The sequence below is a fragment of the Mirounga leonina genome, unplaced genomic scaffold (assembly GCF_011800145.1).
Source record: "Mirounga leonina isolate KUSES-001 unplaced genomic scaffold, KU_Mleo_1.0 Mir_173, whole genome shotgun sequence".
NCBI lineage: Eukaryota > Metazoa > Chordata > Mammalia > Carnivora > Phocidae > Mirounga > Mirounga leonina.
In genome coordinates, this window is record NW_023270447.1 from 52,416,632 (window position 1) to 52,440,623 (window position 23,992).

The window sequence follows — 23,992 nt, forward strand, 5'->3', positions numbered from 1 at the left end:
AGTCATTTGAAACTGCTACAATGGATTTGAGAGGGAAACTGTAAGTTTTACAAAACTGCTCTGTAAGCTGTCTTGGTACAGTACTCTGAAGTCCTACCCATATTAAGTTCCCAAACAAGTAACATACAGATAAAACTGCCATGTCCGCTGATATTATGATATATGATATTACTTTTAACTTAGACTTTCAGTTTAATAATACTGTTTATTCCATAATAAAAGCTGCACAATGACCAAATAGTGTAAACATACCAGTAGAGGGCAGAAGGGGGGTGGGTTTCAACAAAAACAAAACTAAGTTTGTTTTCCCGTTACTCATGACCTCTTTTCAACTTTGGGTACTGCTGCTGCATGGTGTTCTATGGGTGGTCATGCATTTTAAAATACTAAGTCAAAACCATCATTCATTAATCTATCATAAGTTAGCACATAAAATATGTTTTCATAAAAATGTGTTCCAAAGGGCTAGAAGATGGCCCAATGCGCTCTTGATACATAGCATAATTAAACATACAGCCAAATGAAAGTGATGAGGGAGAAAAAGGGCCAACTCAAAAGGTCTCAATAGTAAGAACAACTTTCTAGGCTGGATAGACTAATGTTTTAAACATGAATCTTTGATTCTTTGGAAGTTTGCAAACAAAAGAGATCATGAAATTAAATCCCCGTAGCACCCTTTTGTGGTGACTCACCTCCACTTTGGGTAATTAAGTGGACTATTGCTACCAAATGGCATTTCTATCTAGGGCTAAAGAGTAGCAATATTTAAGGTCAATTCCTGGAACTGTGGGTCTGATAATTCAAAAAATCCTCAACTAAGATCAGTAGCCACTGAGTCCTTGGCCAGAGGGTAAATTAAATTAACCCCTTATTATTACTTGATTTATGTTTCTTTTCAACTGCCAACAGGAAAAATGATTTTTTAGAATATAAAGACCACAAGCAAAACTCACTTGATGGAAAGAATGAGATTCCTTATATTTGCTTTAATTTCAGACCATTCTTGTTTTACTCAATGATACCAACATGCATAATTATACTTTAAAAAGTCTAATTCCATTTTCTTTGGTAGATCTAAACCTTGCTGCTGCTTGTGGACTGATGGAGTGACATTTTATAACATCTGAGTGCACCAGTGATTTGAGCAATGAGTGGTTCAACCCTAGTCTAAATTGTGCTTGAAATAGCACCTCTAAGCCACTGAAGAGGTAACCCTTGAAGGCACCAAGTACTATTACATTCCAGTATACACATGTAAAAGGGAGGCCTAACAGATTCTAACTGTAGACACAGGCCAGTTATGCCTCATAATTTCAATATATACATCTACTATATTTTAGCCAGATTCAAGACCTTACAGACAATTCTGTGCCTTAGTTAGATACACAATTTTAAGAACCATCCCAACCACAAAGGCACTACCATTTTTATATATGGGATGTGATCAATTATTTTGCTCTTAAGACTCAGAAATATCCCACCATTACCAATGCTCAAAGTAGTAAGTTTAGAATTAATTTTAAATATTTTTGAGCCTTCATCTATCAAGTTATTCTGAATAATGAACGGAGTTATTGTTTTCTGTACATTTTTAGCTATTTCTGAAAACAATTTGTAAAGATAAAAACCTAAGATTAGCGTGTAAGGAACATGCACTTTTGTCTTGAACAAGACATAAGAGAAACTTGAAGCCAAACTTCTCAAACAGGCTTTCCCTTAACTATGCAAGCTAAGAGACCTGAAGATAGTCAACATAGCTAGTAACTTCCAAGCTATATTTTCTACATTTTGCCTTAGACATTAAAATCTGGGAAAAAGAGGGAAAGTTAAAAGAATTTTCCACTTCCTCTGAAATAGACAATCTGTGAAAATTTATCTTGAGCCTATAAAAATTCCTTAAACCCATCAAGTCAGAAGTAACCCAGAATATAATATGGGTTTTAATGGTTCTAAATACCTCTTTTCTTTTAGTTTAAGTTTCATCCCTGCGAAGGAGTACAAAATAATTCAAGTATGACTTTTGTGATAGTGGTTTGAAATACATACGTCAAAAATGTTATCAGCATACTAATAAGCCAGCTCCTTTCTAAATAAAAATGCTTCTAAATAATCACCATAATTTAAACCATTTAAATCTCTATTGAAGGGGCACCTGGGTGGCTCAGTCGTTAAGCGTCTGCCTTAGGCTCAGGTCATGATCTTGGGGTCCTGGGATCGAGCCCCGCATCGGGCTCCCTGCTCCGTGGGAAGCCTGCTTCTCCCTTTCCCATTCCTCCTGCTTGTGTTCCCTCTCTTGCTGTGTCTCTCTCTGTCAAATAAAGAAATAAAATCTTAAAAAAAAAAAAAATCTCTATTGAAAACATTTTGGCCATCTATGAAGAAAACACAATCATCTGAAATTTGTCATTAACCTCACTCACCAACTAAAATTTAAAATGGAAATTAAGTTTCTTGGTGACTTGCTGCCTCCCAGCTTTCATTATTGATATAATGATAACTGATTCTTTACTATGCTATAATGGGTATCATAAAGGAAAGGCAACTGTCTAAAAAATAACCCATCAAAAATATTTCCTTTTATGCACCGCAACTAGAATCATTACATTTAATAATAGCCTAGTGCTTCTCATTCATTTTTGGCAGTGAGATGTGGACATCTTTCTCCAACATGAGAACATAAAATACATGTATTTTGAAACAAAAGAAAATTTAACTTCTTGTGACAAAATTTACTGTCGTTAACTGTATTTTAACTGAGCAGGTAATACCATGTGTAGTCTCTATTTCACTGAACAAAATGACTTTGAAATAGAGGGAAAAGAAGTCAGTTTTAACAAGAGACAATTTTATAAAAATTCACATTTTCACAATAGTATGATGTATAGAGATTCAGACAGTTAATCTTTAACACAGAATGCTGTAGTATTTTACATTGTGATGCCTGGGGAAATATTTCTAGAGAGTAACCAGCAGTCCGTGTAGGAAGCAGCAGCCCATGCTCCCAGGAATAAATATGAAGAACAAGCTACTGCTCACTGCCTCAGGAGAAGTACGGGTTCCAGAAGGATAGCTTGTTCCAGTTTAAGAACTATAAGAGCAGACCTTTCTCCAGTTCCTAATCTTTTTTCTCCCTTACTAGTTTTCTTTCTAATACATTTTTTCTGCCAACTACCCAGGCTCCAGTCAGTGAGTAGCTTTCAAAGAGGACTCGGATTTCCATTCTTTCACACTAAGGACATCTTATAAAAGGTACACAGACAGAGAATAAAGGCATTTTATACAGAAGCAGTATAAAACTTACAACTGAAGCAGTGCCAGAAATCAGGTTAACAGCTTATCTGAAGCTGCAAATTGATTGGAAGGGACTTTAAGATCAGAAAAGTCTGGCCTAAGGGTTCGTGCAAACTTTATCATAAAACTGTAGAATTTCAAGCACAGTAAGTTCAAACACAGAAAGATGTGGAAAATTTCCTAAAAGGCAATGACGAAGGAAGAGACCCTTCTTGCCTCAGAAGTTAAAAACCACAAGACAAATTAGAGACTGTTCACGTTGGCAGTACTGTACACCATCAATCCCAAACTGATCTTATGACTCTTGTCATAGAAACCCCTAAAACATCACAGAAGATAAGATATTCCAAATGAGCCTATCACAAAGAGGATTCCTGTGATTCAATTATCCAACTACCTATGGCTATCAATTTAGTCTAGCTTGGGGCTGCTTTTTACAGGGAGGTGGTCTGCCATGGCGCACAATGTGTTTTTCTAAGCTGTCCAGAATGGCCACAGCGATCTGTTGGACATGGGGATCAGTCTGTTCATGTTCTTTGATGTTGTATAAATGCTGCAATCCTCCTTCCTCAATCAGCATGCTGCAATACCTTGAGGCTGAAAAAGAGGAGAGCTTTTCTTACAACACTTAAAAATTATCCCACACACAAAAAAGTTCTATTTTCACTTAAATGTTAGCTATTTCATTTTGACCACTAACATATGCTACAGCTTGATAAATACCTCTGTAATGATGTCTACACTGCTAGTCCCCACAAATAATAATGATTCTCAATCATATATGTATATATATATATATATATGATTCTCATACTCATATATATGGTTCCCTTATCAAGGCTACCATAGCTGGGTGGGGGGAGGGTGTTGGTCCCTCACATCCACAAGTCTCTATTTGGAAAGAAAGGACAGCAGAAAACTGCTTAGAGAGATGTTTTAACCAATCTTCCTCCTCCCTGTCCTTGTACTATAACTGGGACGGAAGAAACAATGAGATATGTGGAAATTTTAAAAGTTATATGGAAAAGCATAGACAATTACTTTAGACATGGTAAAAGAAACATTTGTATGTTCTTAAACTCAAAGTTTGATAAAAGTACCTTTCCATGGTTGTATGTAACCTAACCAGGTTGTATGTTGACTGGTTAGGTTAGTTTTCTCCCATGTGTTTTATACAAAATGGAACTGATAAACCATTTTTTACCAAAAATAAATAAAAATCACAACCTTAAAGCACAGACAATCCAGAGAAGAAAATTTCGTTGATCCCAAATCACAGGTAAGATAGGTACTGTTACGCTTTTATGCATTTCCTATATATTTTTTAAAAAATTTAATGTATTCATATTGTACATGTAGTTTTCTTTTTAAATATTTTCTTTGCCTTGTTTTTAAGTATTTCTTCTTTTTATATACACGACTTTTGGAAGTTTTTTTAGTTTTGGGGTGCCTGGGTGGCTCAGTTAGTTAAGTGTCTGCCTTCAGCTCAGGTCATGATCCCAGGGTCCTGGGATCGAGTCCTGCATCAGGCTCCCTGCTCAGCGGGGAGGCTGCTTCTCCCTCTCCCCCTACCCCTCCCCCTGCTCGTGTTCTCTCTCTTAAATAAAATCTTAAAAACGTTTTTTTTTTATTGGGCATCTGCCTTTGGCTCAGGTCATGATCCCAGGATTCTGGGATCAAGCCCCACATTGGGCTCCCTGCGCAGTGGGGAGCCTCCTTCTCTCTCTCCTGATCCCCCTGCTTGTGTTCCCTCTCTCTCTCTGCCAAATAAATAAAATCTTAAAAAAAAAAAGTTTTTTTAGGGCGCCTGGGTGGCTCAGTTGGTTAAGCGACTGCCTTCAGCTCAGGTCATGATCCTGGAGTCCCTGGATCGAGTCCCGCATCGGGCTCCCTGCTCGGCGGGGAGTCTGCTTCTCCCTCTGACCCTCCCCCCTCTCATGTGCTTGCTCTCTCTCATTCTCCCTCTCTCAAATAAATAAATAAAATCTTTAAAATAAAAAAATAAAAAAGGTTTTTTAAATTTTAGTCATATTTATTAAAGTATAATTTATACACAATAAAATATACCCAAATTTAATCTATTATTTGATGAGTTTTGGCAAATGTATACACTTCTGTAACTACCATCACAATCAGAATATGGAATGTTAAAAAAGTTTCCTTGTGCACCTTTGTAGTCAATCTCTGCAGCCTCACCCAGGCAACCACTTTTCTAATTTCTATGATATAGACTACTTTTGCCTGGTCTAGAACTTCATGTAAATAAAATCATATAGTATGTATTCTTTTGAGTCTGTCTACTTTTGCTCAGCATGACATTTTTGAGATGCATCCATACTGTTATACACATATGCATGTAGTAGTTTTAGGTTTTTCTTTTTCTTCTTTTTTAAGATTTTATTTATTTGACAGAGAGAGACACAGCGAGAGAGGGAACACAAGCAGGGGGAGTGGGAGAGGGAGAAGCAGGCTTCCCGCGGAGCAGGGAGCCCAATGCGGGGCTCGATCCAAGGACCCTGGGATCATGACCTGAGCTGAAGGCAGATGCTTAACGACTGAGCCACCCAGGCGCCCCTGATTTTATAATTTTTCAATCCCATCAGTAATGAATGAGAAAGTTGTTTCACATCCTTGCCAACACTTGTCATCATCCATCTTTCTGTTTATAGGCAGCCTTCCTAGTAGGTGTGAAGTAGTGTCTCACTGTGGTTTTAATTTATATTTCTCTATGACTAATGATGTTGAGCTTCTTTTCATCTGCTTATTGGCCATTCATGTGTTCTCTTTGTAGAAAGTCTATTTAGATCCTTTGTCCATCTTTAAACTGGGTTATTTTTATCATTGAGTTGTAAAAGCTCTTTATATATAGTTCTGAAAACATGTCCCTCATCAGCTATATAATTTGCAAATAATTCAACCATTCTATAAGTTGTCTTTTCACTTTCTTGGTGGTATTCTTTGAAGCATAGAAGTTTTAAAAATTTTTTATTGAATCCAATTAAACTAGTTTTTCTTTTGTCACTTATGCTTTTGGTGTCCTAAGAAGCTATTGCTTAATCCAAGGTTATGGTGATTTATGTCTCTGTTTTCTCCTAAAAATTTTATATGCTTATATATATGTAGATGTGGTTCTTACATTTAGGCCTTGGCCTCATTTTGAGTTAATTTTGAGTTAAGTTTTATATACGGTATGAGGTAAGGAATCAAGTTCTTTCACATGTGCCTATTCAGTTTTCCCAGCACCGTTTGTTGAAAAAACAATTCCTTCCCCACTGAATAGTCTTGGCACCCTTGTCAAAAATCAACTGACCATAAATACATGGATTTATTTCTGGACTCTCAATTCTAATGCACTGACATATATGTTTGTCTTAATGATGTTCAACATCTTTTCATGGGCTTACTTGCCATCCATTAATCTTCTTTGGTGAAGGGTCTGTTTAACTCTTTTGTCCATTTTCTTTTTACTTGTATTATTTTCTTATTATTAAGTTTTGAGAGTTCTTTTTGTTTTTAAAGATTTTATTTATTTATTTGAGAGAGAGAGCACAAGCGGGGGGAGCAGCAGGCAGAGGGAGAGGGAGAAGCAGGCTCCGCGCTGAGCAAAGAGCCCAATGTGGGGCTTGATCCCAGGACCCTAAGATCATGACCTGAGCTGAAGTCAGGTACTTAACTGACTGAGCCACCCAGGCACCCCTAAGTTTTGAGAGTTCTTTTTCTTTCTTTCTTTTTTAAGGATATTTATTTATTTATTTATTTGACAGGGGGAGAGCACAAGCAGGGGGAGCGAGAGAGGGAGAAGCAGGCTCCCCACTGAGCAGGGAGCCTGATGTGGGGCTGGGTCCCAGGACCTGGGATCATGACTTGAGCCGAAGGTAGACACTTAACCGACTGAGCCACCCAGGCGCCCCGAGAGTTTTTTTTTTTCTTTTTTTAGGATTTTACTTATTTATTCGAGAGAGAGCAAGAGCGAGCACAAGAGGGGTGAAGGGCAGAGGGAGAAACAGATTTCCCACTGAGCAGGGAGCCCAATGCGGGGCTGGGTCCCAGGACCCTGGGATCATGACTTGAGCCGAAGGCAGACGTTTAACTGACTGAGCCACCCAGGTGCCCCAAACGTTCCTGTTCTTTTAACACACCCACATGTGGAACTTTGTTATGAGTACTAGGAAACTAATGTCATACAATAAAGATAATGTGATTATTAAAAATCATGTTGTTAAACTTTCTAAAATATGGGAACATACTCATTATAATGTGTGAAATAGGTACTATTATTATTCCCATTTAACAAAGGTGGAAACTGAAATCCCAAACTTAATAATTTGCTCAAGCTGGCATACATAGTAAGTGCTGGAATATGATTTGAATCCAGGTAGATTCCTGTGTGCCCTTAACTACTATGCCATACTATCTCTTAATTATTAAAAGCTGTAAGCAGCATTAGAACTTTTAATGCAAACTGAGAAGTTAATTCCATTTAAATATAAGCCAAATAAGCCTGGGAAGCAAGAATGCAGAAACCTGAACTACCTGAGTTGGAGATAAACTACTCTAACATTCCCCAATTACAGTGCATTTTATTTCTTGTCTTTTTTTTTTTTTTTTTTTAAGTAATCCCTATACCCATTGGGGGGCTCGAACTCATGATCCCCAGATCAAGAGTCTCATGCTCTACTGACTGAGCCAGCCAGGTGCCCCTACAGTGTATTTTATTTTTATTTTATTTTATTTTATTCTAGATTTTATTTTTAAGTAATCTCCATACCCATTGTGGGGCTCTAACTTACAACTCCAAGATCAAGAGTTGCATGCTCTACCAACTAAGACAGGCAGGCACCGCCCCCCCCCCCCCATGCATTTTAGAATAAATTTTTCAGGGTGGTCACTCCACAGAGTAAACTTAAAAGAACACCTACACCTAAAAGTAGTCATAAAAAAAAAAAAAAACCCCACTTATATGAAAATACACTATTCTTTATGTTTTCTCTTCTCTTATAAAACTGTGAAAAGCCCATTGTTTGAGTAATAAGGAAAGAAGCCTAGAGATTAGAGGCTGGGTATAACATGGGATAGGCTGTTAAGAAACTAGGGAGTTCTCAGAACCTGTAGGGACAATAAAAGGAGGAAATTTTTGGATCAGAGACAGCTTATGTTTATGAATAAACTGGGAATTTAGTAGGAAGGGTCAGAAAAGCTTCCAGGTAGAAGTTTAGTTGGGTACAAAGCAGTTTTGTCTGTCACATCCCATTCCCTAAACACTCCTCCCCTGTCTATCCCACAGAAAAGAGCTTTTACTGAGTCCCCTTTTTGCAGTATGCACTGAGTTTTCATCAAAGAATAAGAAAGTATCTAATAAAATGTTACTGCTCTTTTCTACAAGACTATTGTTAAAAACAACACTCGCATTTCCTATATAAGGCCATTTATAATATCACCATTATCGAGGTTCTATAAGCTTTTTTTTTTTTTTTAAGATTTTATTTATTTATTTGAGAGAGAGAGAATGAGAGACAGCACAAGAGGGAAGAGGGTCAGAGGGAGAAGCAGACCCCCTGCTGAGCAGGGAGCCCGATGCGGGACTCGATCCCGGGACTCCAGGATCATGACCTGAGCCGAAGGCAGTCGCTTAACCAACTGAGCCACCCAGGCGCCCCTCGAGGTTCTATAAAAGAAATTTAATTTGTAGTTAATTGCTCAGAAAAGCTTTCCCATGAGGATATGGAATAGTTTTTCCTCCTTATATGGAAAGAGAATCCTGTAGCTGATTATTTGCAGCCCCGTCACAAAAAGAACATGAATCACCATGTATGGTCTACATATTTACATTCTATTATTTTCCCTATAATCTTTAATTTCTTTTCAAATTATTTTTCCTTGATCCTGATTTCTAATTTCAAATATTTTAATTTATACTTAAAGTGTTTTTACAATTAAAGTGTTCTTGTGTAATGTTTCAAATCATTTATGGATTGAGTTTTTATTAATAAATAAACAACAAAGAGTTGTATCACAACCCTCAAAAAAGAGTAATACAGAATCTGATCTAAATTCTTGCTTCTCCAGAGACTATGGGTGCTGAAAGCAGTATCTTATTAAACAATGGGATTTTGTGTGGATGAGGATTGGGCACTGGAATGAACCATAAACACTGGATTGCCTTAAAACTTTTGCTTTGTAAATGGACTCACTGTAGGCTCCTAATCTTCATACTCCATGAGGTCAGAACAGTGCCTCATTCACCACTGTCATTCAGTATCTAGTATTACTAAGCTAATTCTGAAAGAATAAATTTAGTTTATAACGTAAGATTCTGTCTCGCTCTTTTTTTTAATGATTTTATTTATTTATTTGAGAGAGAGAGCGAGCGCACAAGCAGGGGGAGGGGCATAGGGAGAGGGAGAAGCAGACTCCCCACTAAGCAGGGAGCCCGATGTGGGGCTTGATCCCAGGACCCTGGGATTGTGTCCTGAGCTGAAGGCAGACGCTTAACGACTGAGCCACCCAGGTGCCCCAAAAGACAGATGCTTAACAGACAGGCGTCCCTCTCTCTTCTTTTTAAAGTAATCTTGCTGTCCTACATGGGGCTTGAACTCATAACCCTGAGATCAAGAGTCATATGCTCTACCAACTGAGCCAGCCAGGCACCCCTAAAGATTCTCTTATATTGTATCTTTTAAAATCTGTATCCTTAAAAAAATCACTTCAATATACCATGTAGAAATGGTTTTCCTGCCCAAGGAGAATTTCACTGAAAAAAGAAAAACATAATTCTTTTTGGTACGTACGATTCTTGCTGCAGACATGTTGCATGGCCCAAACTGCCCATAGCTGGACTCCTGGTGTTGTAAAACAGCCAAGTAATGGGAAAAATGGATTAAAGGACCTAAAATTTCAAAAGAAAAAAGTTACATCCTATATTTAGTGTCATTTTCTAAAGCAAAATTCCTGAGTTTTTCATTCTAGAAATTTCATCTACTATTTTCAAACTATAAGTGAACTATAGAACATCTTTTCTTTGTCTTAGCCATTTGAGAAAGGATCGTATTTGGCTAACAACCACAATCCTGAGATCACAACCTGAGCTGAAACCAAGAGTTGGACACCCAACCGACTGTGCCACCCAGGCACCCCAGCTGTAAGGTTCTTGTGTGTAGGCACCATGTCTTACTCATCTTTGAATTTCAAGAGCACAGAACAAGTCCTTGGCACTGTCTTCAATAAATGTGGAATAAGCGAAGAACTGATGAATGACAGGTAGTAGAAAAAAGTAACAATACTCTGATCCTTTTAAAAGTCAGTAAAAAGATAGATGCCTGAGGGAAAAATACATTATATATCTAGTAGGAATGATCTCTAAGAAAGCAAAATGACTAGGTTACTAGCTTAATATTAATTATCTTGTTAATTACCTGTATGCTACCATCTCACACTCTGGAGTTGGCCATTTCAAAATAGCTGAATGCTGCAAGACACAAGACACACAAGAAAGAACACAATATTTATTTAGCACTGCATTGCTGCATTATGAGACTCTGACAGTTTAACTACTATAAATGTTGTTTGTATGCTTCATGAAATACCAAATGACCCTACCAGATCATCCAGAAGAGAATTCCTCTGACTACGGCTCAATGTCCAAGCTTGTTCACCTCTAGATATTAAATGGGCAATAATCCCAGCTGCAAAGTAACTGACTTCCACTTCAACACTATGTAGGAGGCTACTGATGTGGTCTATGAAATCCTTCCACATTAATTCAGAATGCAATTCTTGTACTTCAGCTATATTATTCTGGAAAAAAAGAAAATATAAAAATTAAAGTATTATGAATAATAAATGGCTAAATGACCCTTTACCTTCTAAGAAGGAACCCACTGTGCTTAATAATAACAGTCTTCACATTTGTGCATATGCCAATACATGTTTATATAATTGCAGTCTCTGTTCCTTCTTAGAATGGCTTCCCTAGGCAGTACATAAGAAGACCTCTGTTCACATGGGAAACAACTGAGGGGTTTCCAATTTAGACTGTTGTTGATCTTCCAAAGGATCTAAGATCCAACTTACTATTCTGAAGATTAATCCTTATTCTTAAAACTTCATTTGATCTACTATAAAATAGCAATTTTCTTCCTAACACGTTGATTCCATTTCTTAGGAACCAGGACCCTGAGCTTTTGATTGTTAAGAGACTATTCACTCCCTAGCTTAAGTCATTCTATAATAAATCAAAGTGAAAGGCATCATGTCCAAATGTATACTTTGTAAGGACTAACAAGTTTTCTTCTTCAATATGAAAAAGAGTGAGGATAGAAGAGACAAGTTTAACTATATATACTTTAGAATGTGTATAATCTATTTTTCACCAGCATCAATGATTAATCATCACCCCTCTCTAATCTCACACATTCAAATAAGAAAAGGCATTTCAGGGGTGCATGGTGGCTCAGTTGGCTAAGTATCTGTCTTCGGGTCAGGTCATGATCCTGGGGTCCTGGGATCGGGCCCTGCGTCAGGCTCCCTGCTCAGCAGGGAGTCTGCTTCTCCCTCTCCCTCTGCCCCTCACCACTGCTCATGCTTTCTCTGTCTCAAATGAATAAATAAAATCCTTAAAAAAGAAAAGAAAAGGGCGCCTGGGTGGCTCAGTCATTGGGCATCTGCCTTCGGCTCAGGTCATGTTCCCAGGGTCCTGGGATCGAACCCCACATCAGGCTCCCTGCTCCGCGGGAACCTGCTTCTCACTCTCCCACTCCCCCTGTTTGTGTTCCCTCTCTCGCTGCATCTCTCTCTGTCAAATCAATCAATCAATCAATCAATCAATCAATCTTAAAAAAGAAAAGGTATTTCACATTTGTTTTTCATATTCTTCCCTATTTATATTTTTCACATAGCATTTTTATAGTGACAAAAACAAGAAAAGGAAGAAAAAAAGGAAAGTAAAGAAACAAACCCTTTGAGAAGAACACACTTGGAACTTAAAGCCCTAGAAAGATGACACATCACAGTGCTAAATTACAATTCGCAATGAATACAATCCACAATAAGTAAGAATCATCAAACACAACAGTAGATAGACTCCCCTCCCCAAACTTCATACTGTGAGACAGTATCCAATAAAAAAAAAAAGTAAAAACAAACAAACAAAAGAACGCCACCCCCCCCCCAACAAAGACACCACTATTAAAACAAGAAACAAAGGAAAGATTTGGAATAGAGCAAAATAGAACATCAAAAGAATTATGGCCATTATTGGGGAACCTGTCTGTCTCAGTTAGTAGAGCATGCAACTCTTGATCTTGGGGTTGTAAGTTTGAACTCCATGTTGGGGGTATAGATTAATTAAAACAAAAATAAAGTTTTTTTTTTTAAGATTTTATTTATTTATTTGACAGAGAGAGACACAGCGAGAGAGGGAACACAAGCAGGGGGAGTGGATAAGGGAGAAGCAGGCTTCCCGCGGAGCAGGGAACCCGATGCGGGGCTCAATCCCAGGACCCCAGGATCATGACCTGAGCCGAAGGCAGATGCTCAACGACTAAGCCACCCAGGCACCCCAAAAATAAAGTTCTTAAAAAAAAAAAGAATTATGGCCATTCTTTCCTGCCATAAACAAGTTATTAGAAAACCAGACAAAATATATCAGAGAACTTTTTTTTTGATAGTGGGCAACAGGTATACAAGAATGTCTATACCTGAGAGAAGGTATGCAAATGGGGCAGTTTCCAGCATTGCTGTGCAGGTATGGGGAGCCTAAAGAGAATCTGGCAGTATTTGCTGAATTGAAGATGTGGTGTGGGGGCGCCTGGGTGGCTCAGTTGGTTAAGCGACTGCCTTCGGCTCAGGTCATGATCCCGGAGTCCCGGGATCGAGTCCCGCATCAGGCTCCCTGCTCAGCAGGGAGTCTGCTTCTCCCTCTGACCCTCCCCCCTCTCATGTGCTCTCTCTCATTCTCTCTCTCTCAAAAATAAAATAAATAAAACCTTTAGAAAAAAAAAAAAAGAATATTTTATAGGAAAACAAAAAATATCCAGCACCCAACAAGGTAAAATCACAATGCCTGGCATCCAATCAAAAACTCCCAGGCATGCAAAGTGGAAGGAAAACACAACTCAAAATGAGGAGAATAATCAATCATTTGAAATTGACCTAGAAGTGACACATGTTATTTTTTTTTTTAAGGATTTTATTTATTCATTTGACAGAGAGACACAGCGAGAGAGGGAACACGAGCAGGGGGAGTGGGAGAGGGAGAAGCAGGCTTCCTGCGGAGCAGGGAGCCCGATGCGGGGCTCGATCCCAGGACTCTGGGATCATGACCTGAGCCGAAGGCAGACGCTTAACCGACTGAGCCACCAAGGTGCTCCAAAGTGACACATGTTATAATTAGCAGAGGACAGTAAAACAGTTATCACAAATATATTTCGTATGTTCAAAAGTTAAGTAGAAACATGGAAGATATAATAAAGACCAAAATTTCTAGAGAAGAAAATGATGATGTCTAAGATAAAAAATGCATTGGATGATGGGCGCCTGGGTGGCTCAGTCGTTAAGCGTCTGCCTTCGGCTCAGGTCATGATCCCAGGATCCTGGGATCGAGTCCCACATCGGGCTCCCTGCTCGGCAGGAAGCCCACTTCTCCCTCTCCCACTCCCCCTGCTTGTGTTCCTGCTCTCACTATCTCTCTGTCAAATAAATAAATAAAATCTTTAAAAAAAAAATGCATTGGATGGGATTAATAGCAGATCAGACATTGCAGAAGAAATGATTACCGAATTAGAAGGCATAGCAATGGAAACTATCAAATTGGAACATACATAGAAAAATGAACAAAGAAAATTAAAAGAGCACCAATGAGCTGTGAGACAATTTCAGGCAGTTTAATATATGAGAAACTGTAGTCTCCAAAGTCTCCAGTGGGTTGGGGGCAAGAAGAACAGTACAAAAAAAATTATTTTGAAGAAATAATGGCCAAAACCTTTTCAAACTTGATGAAAACTATAAACCTATAGATCAAAAGCTCAATGAATCCCAAATACAGGAACCATGATATAAATTACATCAAGATACATCATAATCATATCACTTAAAATCATTGCTAATCTCTTAAAAGTAGCCAGAGGAAAAATGTACATACAGAAGAATAAAGATAATGATGACATCAGATTTTTCACTTGAAAATGCAACTAAGAAAAAAGTTAACATCTTTAAAGTACTGTCAACCTAGAATTCTATATCTGGCAAAAACATCTTTCAAAAACGAAGGTTAAGTGAAGATATCTGCAAACATATAAAAGCTGCAGAATTAATCAACAGTAGATGTGCACTACAAGAAATATTAAAGGATGTCTCTCAGGCAGAAGGAAATCGATATCAGATAGAAATCTGGATCTACATAAAGGAAAGAAGAGTATCAGAAATAGTAACTATTTGGGTAAACATTTAAGTATAATTATTTGAATGTCCTTAAAAGATAATTGACATTTTAAACAAAAATAATGTCTGTATGGGTTATAACATATGTAAAAATAAAATGCATGATAATAGCATCAAGGAAAGAAGAGAAAAAATGGAAGCCTACTATTATAAAATTCTTATACATATATATGTATAAGAAATGTATGAAATATATTTGAAATTGTATAAAATCACTTAAAGGAAGACTGTGATTAAGGATGTATACTACAAACCCAATGCAATCATTAAAATAACAAAGAGTAATCACTAATAAATCAAGAGAAGGGATCAAATGGAATCATAAAAAAAAACTTAAACCAAAAGAAGGCAGAAAAAGAAGGGAAAACAAAGAACAGATGGGATGAACAGAAAATAAATACCAGGTTAATGAACTCAAATCTAACCATGTCAATAATCACATTAAATTTAAATGATCCAAACAGCCCAAATAAAAAGCAGATTTTCAGACTGGATAAAAAGGCAGGATGCAAGGGGCGCCTGGGTGGCTCAGTCAGTTGAGCATCTGTCTTCGGCTCAGGTCATGATCCTGGTGTCCTGGGATCGAGCCCCACATGGGGTCTGTGCTCAGTGGGGAGCCTGCTTCTCCCTCTCCCTCTGTCTGCCTGCCTACCTGCCTGTCTGCCTACTTGTGATCTCTCTGTGTGTCAAATAAATAAATAAAATCTTTAAAAAATTTTTAAAAAAATAAATAAAAAATAAAAAAGCAGGATGCAAAGTACATAGCTGTCTATAAGAAACACACTTCATTTTTTTTTTAAGAGAGAGAAAGAGAGTGTGTGCACAGGTGTGTGCAAGTGGGGGATGGGAGATGGGGGGGTGGCAAAGGGAGAGAGAGAATCTTAAGTAGGATCCAAGCCCAGCGCAGAGCCCAACAACATGGCTCAATCTCACAACCGTGAGATCATAACCTAAGCTGAAATCAAAAGTTGGACCCTTAAATGACTGAGCCACCCAGGTGCCCCAAGAAACACGCTTTAAATTAAAGACATATACATGTTAACAGTAAAAGGCTGTAAAAAGGTAAACCATGTTAACCTTAGTCAAAAGAAAGCTGGAATGACTATATTAAATGAGACAAAGGAGATTTCAAAGTAAAGAATATTGCCAGGGATAAAGAAGGTCATTTTATAATGATAAGGGGTCAATTAATCAAGAGGACATTTTAACAGTTTATGAACCTAACAGAGCTTCAAAATACATGAAGCAAAAATTGATATAACTGTAAGAAGAAATAGATAAATCAACAATTATAGTTGAAGATTTCAAAACTCCTTTATCAATAATAGCTAGAACAAATAGGCAGAAAATCAGTAAGGATACTTAAATAATAACAACAAATTAGACTGATAGACATTTACAGGACATTATACCAAGAACAGCAAAATATACATTCTTCTCAGTGCACATGGAATATTTACCAAGATAGATCATATTCTGGGCCATACACAGGTCTCAATAAATTCCAAAGGACTCAAATCAAAGTATGTTCTCTGCCCACAAAAAAACCTGTTAGAACCAATATTTTAAAATAAATTATTGGAAAAAAAATCAGTCACTAAGTAATGGAGAAAGATATGGAAGGAAGCACATTGGGTTGAATTAACATTAATTACCTCATGGAAATGAAAATGATTAAAGGCTCAGGACAGAATTTTTTTTTTTTTAAAGATTTTATTTATTTATTTATTTGAGAGAGCGAGAATGAGAGAGAGAGAGAGAGAGAGAGGTCAGAGGGAGAAGCAGACTCCCTGCTAAGCAGGGAGCCTGACGTGGAACTTGATCCCGGGACTCCAGGATCATGACCTGAGCCGAAGGCAATCGCTTAACCGACTGAGCCACCCAGGCACCCGCTCAGGACAGAATCTTAAGCTTTTTAAATACACTTTTGTAGGGCGCCTGGGTGGCTCAGATGGTTAAGCGTCTGCCTTCGGCTCAGGTCATGATCCCAGGGTCCTGAGATCGAGTCCCACATCGGGCTCCCGGCTTGGCGGGGAGCCTGCTTCTCCCTCTGACCCTTGCCCCTCTCATGCTGTTTCTCTCTCACTCTCTAAAAAATAAATAAAATCTTTAAAAAAAAAAAATACACTTTTGTATTGTTTGGTTAGTTATAATAAGCATGTATTCTTTTTGAAATTTAAAAAGAAAAGCGTTTTATTAAATAAATAAATAAATAAATAAATAAATTTTAAAAAGCATTTTTTTTTTTTTTTAAAGATTTTATTTATTTGACAGAGAGAGAGATAGCGAGAGCAGGAACACAAGCAGGGGGAGTGGGAGAGGGAGAAGCAGGCTTCCTGCTGAGCCGGGAGCCCGATGTGGGACTCGATCCCAGGACCCTGGGATCATGACCTGAGCCAACGGCAGACGCTTAACGACTAAGCCACCCAAGCACCCTAAAAAAGCATTTCTAAAGCTCTATGAAAGCTCTCTAAATATTTAAAATGAATTCCACTTTTCCTCTTATGGTGATGTGAACCAACTTCTGTATCTAGTAATCCTATGAACCTTGAATAAAACAATCAAATACTATGATCTGTTTAATACTTTCCTATTTCTGGGCATTTGGATCTTTTTACATTTTCTACTTTATATATAACTAAAGCTATAGTGAATAGATAGGTCTTTAAATGCCAGCCCTTAGCTTTCCCAAAAATCCATCTCTCATTGTTTAGTATCTCATACTGTTGTATCTGTAAAACAAACACTAATCTACAACCTTTTTTACTCACTCATTTATGCCTCCTATTATCTAATTTCTCAAGAGCAGAGGTCGACTCTAAAATAGCTTTCACCACATAGGCACTTTTCCTATGGCAGTGATTAAGCATAATAAACATTTGCTCCGGGGTGCCTGAGTGGCTCAGTTGGTTAAGCGTCTGCCTTCGGCTCAGGTCATGATCCCAGGGTCCTGGGATCGAGCCCCACATCGGGCTCCCTGCTCTGCGGGAAGCCTGCTTCTCCCTCTCCCACTCCCCCTGCTTGTGTTCCCTCTCTCACTGTGTCTCTCTCTATCAAAAAAAATAAATAAAATTTTAAAAAATAAATAAATAAATAAACATTTGCTCCTTCACCTTTGCCTCAAAATCCTAGAGGGCTCACTTTAATCTATATCCAATATATTTATGGAATATCTAATTTTTTAAGCAGCCTTTTAAGTACTGATTATTAATTACCAAACATAGCATGTAAGAACAGTTAGAGGTTAGTAACATTTTTTTTAAAGATTTATTAACTCATTTTATTTATTTATTTATTGAGAGGGCGTGTGAGCAGGGTAATAAGGGCCAGAGGGAGAGGGAGAGAGAGAATCCCAAGCAGACTCCTTGCCAAGTGTAGAGCCAGACACAGGACACGATCCCAAGACTGATATCATGACCTGAGCCAAAATCAAGAGTCTGACACCTAACCAACTGAGCCACTCAGGTGCCCCAGTTAGTGACATTTTTTCATGAGATTTTTTTTTTTTCTGATTATAAAAGTAAAACTGCTCACAGTGAAGCTTTGTACTATATCAAACAATATATAATAAAGTATGTAATTTATGTTTTTCCTTTTAATGTGGTGAAATCTTAATATGTATACATTGTTTATAGCCTGCTTTTCTCACTTTATTATAGTGTATATTTTTTCTAATGTCATTAGGTGTTTACAAATAGAGAAGCAACTTTTTTCCTTTTTTTTTTTTTTTTAATATTTATTTATTTGAGAGAGAGTGTGTGTTCCTTGGGGGAGGGGGATGCACAAGAGGCAAAGGGAGAGGGAGAGAGAAACCTAAGGAGACTCTGTGCTGAGCATGGAGCCCCACGTGAGGTTCAATCTCACAACTCTGAGATCACACCCTGAGCTGAAACCAAGAAACCAAGAGTCAGTCACTTAACGAACTGCACCACCTAGGCACCCTGAGAAATAACTTTCAACATATTACCTCAGAAGGAAAATAATTAATTACAGCTTGGAATTTAGCAGGAAATGTTTATATCTTACCAAAAGTCCTAGGACTTTCTGTTGAATGGATGACTCAGTTGGGAAAGACTGTAAAAAGAAAGAGAAACCTATAACTACCTAAAGAACCAAATATAATAAATGAATACTTAAAATCAATCAATGTCAAAACTATAGGCTAAATTCCCATTCTAACCTCTAGAACCCGCATGAAGAGTTCTAACCCTTGGTTTTCAATAAAATGTCTGCAAGTGGTTGGAGATTCATCCGTGAGGTTCCAAAGTGCACTCAAAGTAAACTTCAAAGTAGTGTCCACTGAATTTTGATTGGTTTTTTGCTTCACTATTTGAAGAAGTTGCTGAAAGAAGAAAAACAGAATGAAATTCTCATCATGAAACTGTTATAATTAGTGATGATAATCACAAGTCATGAAAATTGGTCTCATGGCTTAAAACATTTCCTATAAACGTTTTTATAAGTACAACAAACATCTTCTTGGATCAGATTTTTCCTTCAACAAGAAAAAAGTATAGGATCTTCAGAAATACTTTATTATTCTGATGATACCTATAATCTAATACCCTGTAAATAAAATAAAAACCAAAATGATTAAAGCTTAGGAAAACTATCTTACCCAATCAGTCACATCATATATTCATTTCAGATCCTGGGATAAAAAAAGTGGAGGGGGAGAAGGGGAAAGGAAGCTAACATTTATCAAGTATCAGCAAATTATATCCTATATTATAGTATTGTTATGTCCATTTTTCAGGAGAGGAAATTGAGTCTGAGAAATATTAAGTAATTTGATCATAGTCAACTTAGTAAGAGAAAATAAGAATTGGAAGACCTAATTCTATCTAATTCCAAGTTTTCCTTAAGAAAATAAAGAACAAACAAATTATATACAATAGTAAGAGAATTAGTCTATATTGGATTTGAATAAGATAATAGCTTTGAAATTCCATTTGTAAATTATTTCTATCATAGCCTTAACCTAAGAAATTTAAGTCTGAAAGATAAATCTTTTGAGACCTAGATAAGGCACCCCATAATTCCATTTTTAGATTATAGTTTTGGGGGTAAAAGGGAGCTCTGTTCAAACAGATACAAGAAAACATTAATGAACACTATTACGTAAAGTTACACAATTCAGGAAAAAAAATTTTTAGAAATAAAAACATCTCAGTGCAATTATGTAACTTAATAGCATAGTGGCTAAGAGTGTGGCACTAGAATCTGCATCTATGTAACCCTGTTTGCCAATTTAATCCTTTGTTTCCTCATCTGTAAATTGTAGGTGATAATTAAGAGATTAAAAAAAGCTAGTGATCATCATCACTACTGCCACTACTACTGCTACTAATTCCTGCTTAAACTAAATTTAATCTTCTCCCAAAGCATATAAGTGCATTACTTCCTTAAAATCTTTGAATATACCCCCAACCAAAATTACTGAAACACATATATAACAATGAAAAGCCGTATTTAAAACTAAAATGTCATCCCTGAAAATAGAAAAAATAAATAAAATCAGCATCCTTTTCTACTTATCTAACATATATACTGTATTTTGTGCTAAGCACTTAGCATATATTACTTCAAATAATTTTTTTTTTTTTAAAGTAAGCTCTATGCCCAATGTGGGGCTTGAACTCACGACCAAGAGATCAAGAGTCTCATGCTCTACCAACTGAGCCATCCAGGTGCCTCCCCTTCAATTAATCTTAATTTCCTTTTCATTTAATCTTCATAATAACTGTACAAAGTAGTTTATCACCCTAAGTAAATTTATGTGACTGCCCAAGCTAGTAAGTGATAGAATTGGGAATAAACCCAAATGTGTCAACTCCAGAATTCCTACTCTTTCCATTATACTACCACAGCTTTCTCCTCTCTTTACATTACTCTTTTCATTCATATTGCTATTATTATACATATTAGACTGTATTACAACCATGTCTAGATAGCTATTTTCTCCAGTACTTCTTATGGACAGAAATTTCAGATATAATTCAATGCGAATCCCTAACATCTAGTAAGGTGCTAGGTACCTGGTAAGTACTCTACACATATTTATCAAAGGAATGACTTTCTCATTACATACATAATATGTAAATCAGAAAAAGGGAGTCTTTTGGGGTACCTGGCTGGCTCAGTCGGTGGAGCGTGCAACTTTCGATCTCGGGGTTGTGGGTTCGAGCCCCATGTTGGGTGTAGAGATTACTTAAAAATAAAATCTTAAAAAGAAAAAAGAGGGAGTCTTTCATTTGACTTTTTCATTTACCATTACTGTTTCAACACCTCATGCCAGGACTGTAGCAAGAAACTCTGAACTAGACTTTTTCCTCCAGTCCTCCCTAGGACACTGTTTATATTTATTCTATGTAAAGCTTTTTTAACTTTTCACTGTTCGTTGTATTATCTCCTTAACTGAGTGTAAGCAAGCAAAATTACTTGTTAATTATTTAAATTATCTTTTTTCCCAAAGCATCTAGCACAATTTTATGCCTACAATAGTCTCTACATTTTCTTCATAAATAACAAAATAACAGAATTTTAGGTCTAGGTAGGATCTTAAGGCTTATTTCGGCTCCTATGGTTCACATAATTTGTCTTAAGTTCACAAACTGACTTTACAGTTAGATCCTAGGTCATCTGACTCCTAGTTCAGGGCTTTTTCCATCTCTGTTAAGGAATAAAGCTGCCTCTATAAAAATAAATGAATACATCCAGTTAGAAGTAATGAAAATAATGTTTTGAAATATAAAATGTCAGAAGATACACAACACTGCCTAAAAACAATGAAAATGGAAACTGTGTAGTGGTCTGCACAGAGGAGATAATAGACTTACCCTGACAATGAAGAGCTCAGCACCAAGCTGTGCAGTTTGTTCTGTAGAAAGCTGCAAGCAAGCAGAAGACAAAGTAAATGTCCAAGAACTCACTAGTGTGAGTTTAATATCATTCACCGCAACAGACTCCAAAGGTCAGACTAAAATCTCTGATCAACATGGAATTCTGCAATATTGAATGTAGCTTGAATAAACAGGCTGGCAAAGAGGCTAACTTCTCTGGCACCCAGATTTTGGGGAAAATAGTAACTGTAACAGGAAATAGCTGCCTACAGAAAATTGTTCAATAATAGGAGTTCAGATACCTTGGCAGCCAGGATGGAAATGATAGCAACTGCCATCCTTTGCATGTTTTGATCCTCATGGTTGCAGAGCCACTGCATGACAAGCTTGGCGGCTTCAAACCTGAAAACACACAAAAGGTTTCCATGAATGAATCCCGGAGGTGCACGCAGTTTCAGAGCTCTAGCTGGGAACTGATGCTACAATTTAGGTAGGTGAGAAAGAACGGGAAAATTCCTAATTGACACAGAATAATAATTACACTTGAGTGTTTTGGAAATGGTGCCTAGTTGTAAATTCTGACAACACTTTGCAAAGAAACAAGAGTTTGGGAAATATGATCACAACTATCTGGCATTTATCTTCTAGAATTATAACATACTTCTATCCCGTAGTAATTTCTATACTGTATTGAGTATTTTCTGGGTCCTTATAGTACCTAGCACAACAGAAATATTCATTTATTCACTCACAAACATTTATTGAGCCCCTGATTTGTGCCAGTTACTGTTCCTGGTGCTGGAGACAGAGTAGTGAACAAAACAGAAAAATATCTCCACTCTCATAGAGCTTACACTGTCGTGTGGAAGACAGATAATAAATCAAACAAGTAAGTAAAATATGTGGTATGTGCTATAGAGAAAAAAATTAAGCAGGTAAAGAGAGAATATGAAATGTTGAATTTTAGGTAAGGCTACTTAGGAAAGGCCTCACTGAAACTTTTGAGGAAGTAAGAGAGCTGGCTGTGTGGACATCTAAGGGAAAACCATTCTAGGCAGAGGGTGGAAGACACAACGACCCTGAATTGGGAGTATGCGTGGAGGTTTTGAGAAATAGCATGGAAACCAGTGAGAGCCAGAGCAGAGGGAACAACAAGAGTAGTACTAAGACATGAGGTTAGAAGTAACAGGGGAGCCAGATCATAGGGTCTTTGTAAAGAATTAGCTTTTACTTGGAGATGGAAAGCCATAGAAAGATTTTGAGCAGAGATATGACATGAACTGACTTATGTTTTTACTAGGATTATTCTATTAGCTGTGTTTAAAATAAACTTCAAGAAGGAAAAGAAAGAAGCAAAGAGAGCAGTTCAGAGGCTACCACAATAATTCAGGAGAGAAATCACTTTTAGTCTAGTCCAAATGGTAGAAATGGAAGTGAAGAGAAATGGTTGAATTCATGATATATTTGGAAGATAGTTGGATTTGTCAAAGGACAGAATGTGGGGTGTGAAATGAGGAGAGAAATCAGGACGACACACCAAGGAATATATCCATAATATATCTTTCATCTTTCAAGACTTGGCTCAAATATCACTTCCGCTGAGGAGCTTTCCTTGACAAGTTTATTACTGCTTTCTCACTGCTCCTTAGTATTTGTTTGTAACTCTGTCAGAGTGATTATCTGTAGCCTCACATGAATCCCCCATTGGCCCGTGAGTTCCTTGAGGTAAAGGACTATGTCCTATTCAGCCCTTTATACCAAGAACCCAATACAGAGCTTTACACATGAATAGTGTTTAATACATGTTGGCTGAATTACAGAGATATAAATTACTCCTCTGCAAATATCTCTCAAATTTACTGTTACCTCCTTTCTATTCCCAAGGCCATCTCAGATTCTTTTACAGTAGATTCCTAATGGGCCGTTCTGCCTCATTGTTTTCCCTTCAATTTGTGCCTACACATTGGTAATATATAAATCTGTCAGAGAACTTAGGTATGATGTCATTCCTGTACTCACAGTATTTTCAGACTCTAACAATGAGCCCGTACTTTCAAATCTTTTTTCCTGCCTACCCGATGCTTACTGCAAAGTGGACTGCTCATTAGTCCCCAAACATGCCCACAATTATGATTAAGATAGCCCTACCGTTAAAAGAGCACAGATTCTAAAGCTCCTTGTATTTTGGGGTTTAAATTCTAGTTCTACCTAATGTTGTTGATAATAATAAAATACGTTATTTTATCATATGAAGCAATGCAGGAAAGTCGTTAAGAACATCACACATTCTGGAGTCAGCCCAGTTTCAAATATCACTTCTACCACTTACTAACTTTGGGAACCTGGGGCAATTTCCTTAATCTCTCTGAACTTCAATTTTCTCATCTGTAAAATAATAAGATCTATTCAATAGGATTGTTGTG

General features: G+C 37.3%; 1 protein-coding gene across 1 annotated transcript in view; it reads right to left on the reverse strand.

Moving 5' to 3' along the window:
* Positions 1 to 2,383: 2,383 nt before the first annotated feature.
* Positions 2,384 to 23,992, reverse strand: part of ZYG11B (zyg-11 family member B, cell cycle regulator) — a 67,798-nt gene continuing 46,189 nt past the window's right edge. Inside the window, exons 7-14 of the mRNA XM_035018538.1 lie at positions 21,872 to 21,971; positions 21,567 to 21,617; positions 18,908 to 19,069; positions 18,754 to 18,801; positions 10,888 to 11,085; positions 10,704 to 10,756; positions 10,080 to 10,177; positions 2,384 to 3,888 (exon numbers count right to left, since the gene is read on the reverse strand). Of these exons, the coding sequence (XP_034874429.1) occupies positions 3,698 to 3,888; positions 10,080 to 10,177; positions 10,704 to 10,756; positions 10,888 to 11,085; positions 18,754 to 18,801; positions 18,908 to 19,069; positions 21,567 to 21,617; positions 21,872 to 21,971 (901 nt within the window). The 3' untranslated portion in view covers positions 2,384 to 3,697. The remainder of the gene's footprint in view (positions 3,889 to 10,079; positions 10,178 to 10,703; positions 10,757 to 10,887; positions 11,086 to 18,753; positions 18,802 to 18,907; positions 19,070 to 21,566; positions 21,618 to 21,871; positions 21,972 to 23,992) is intronic.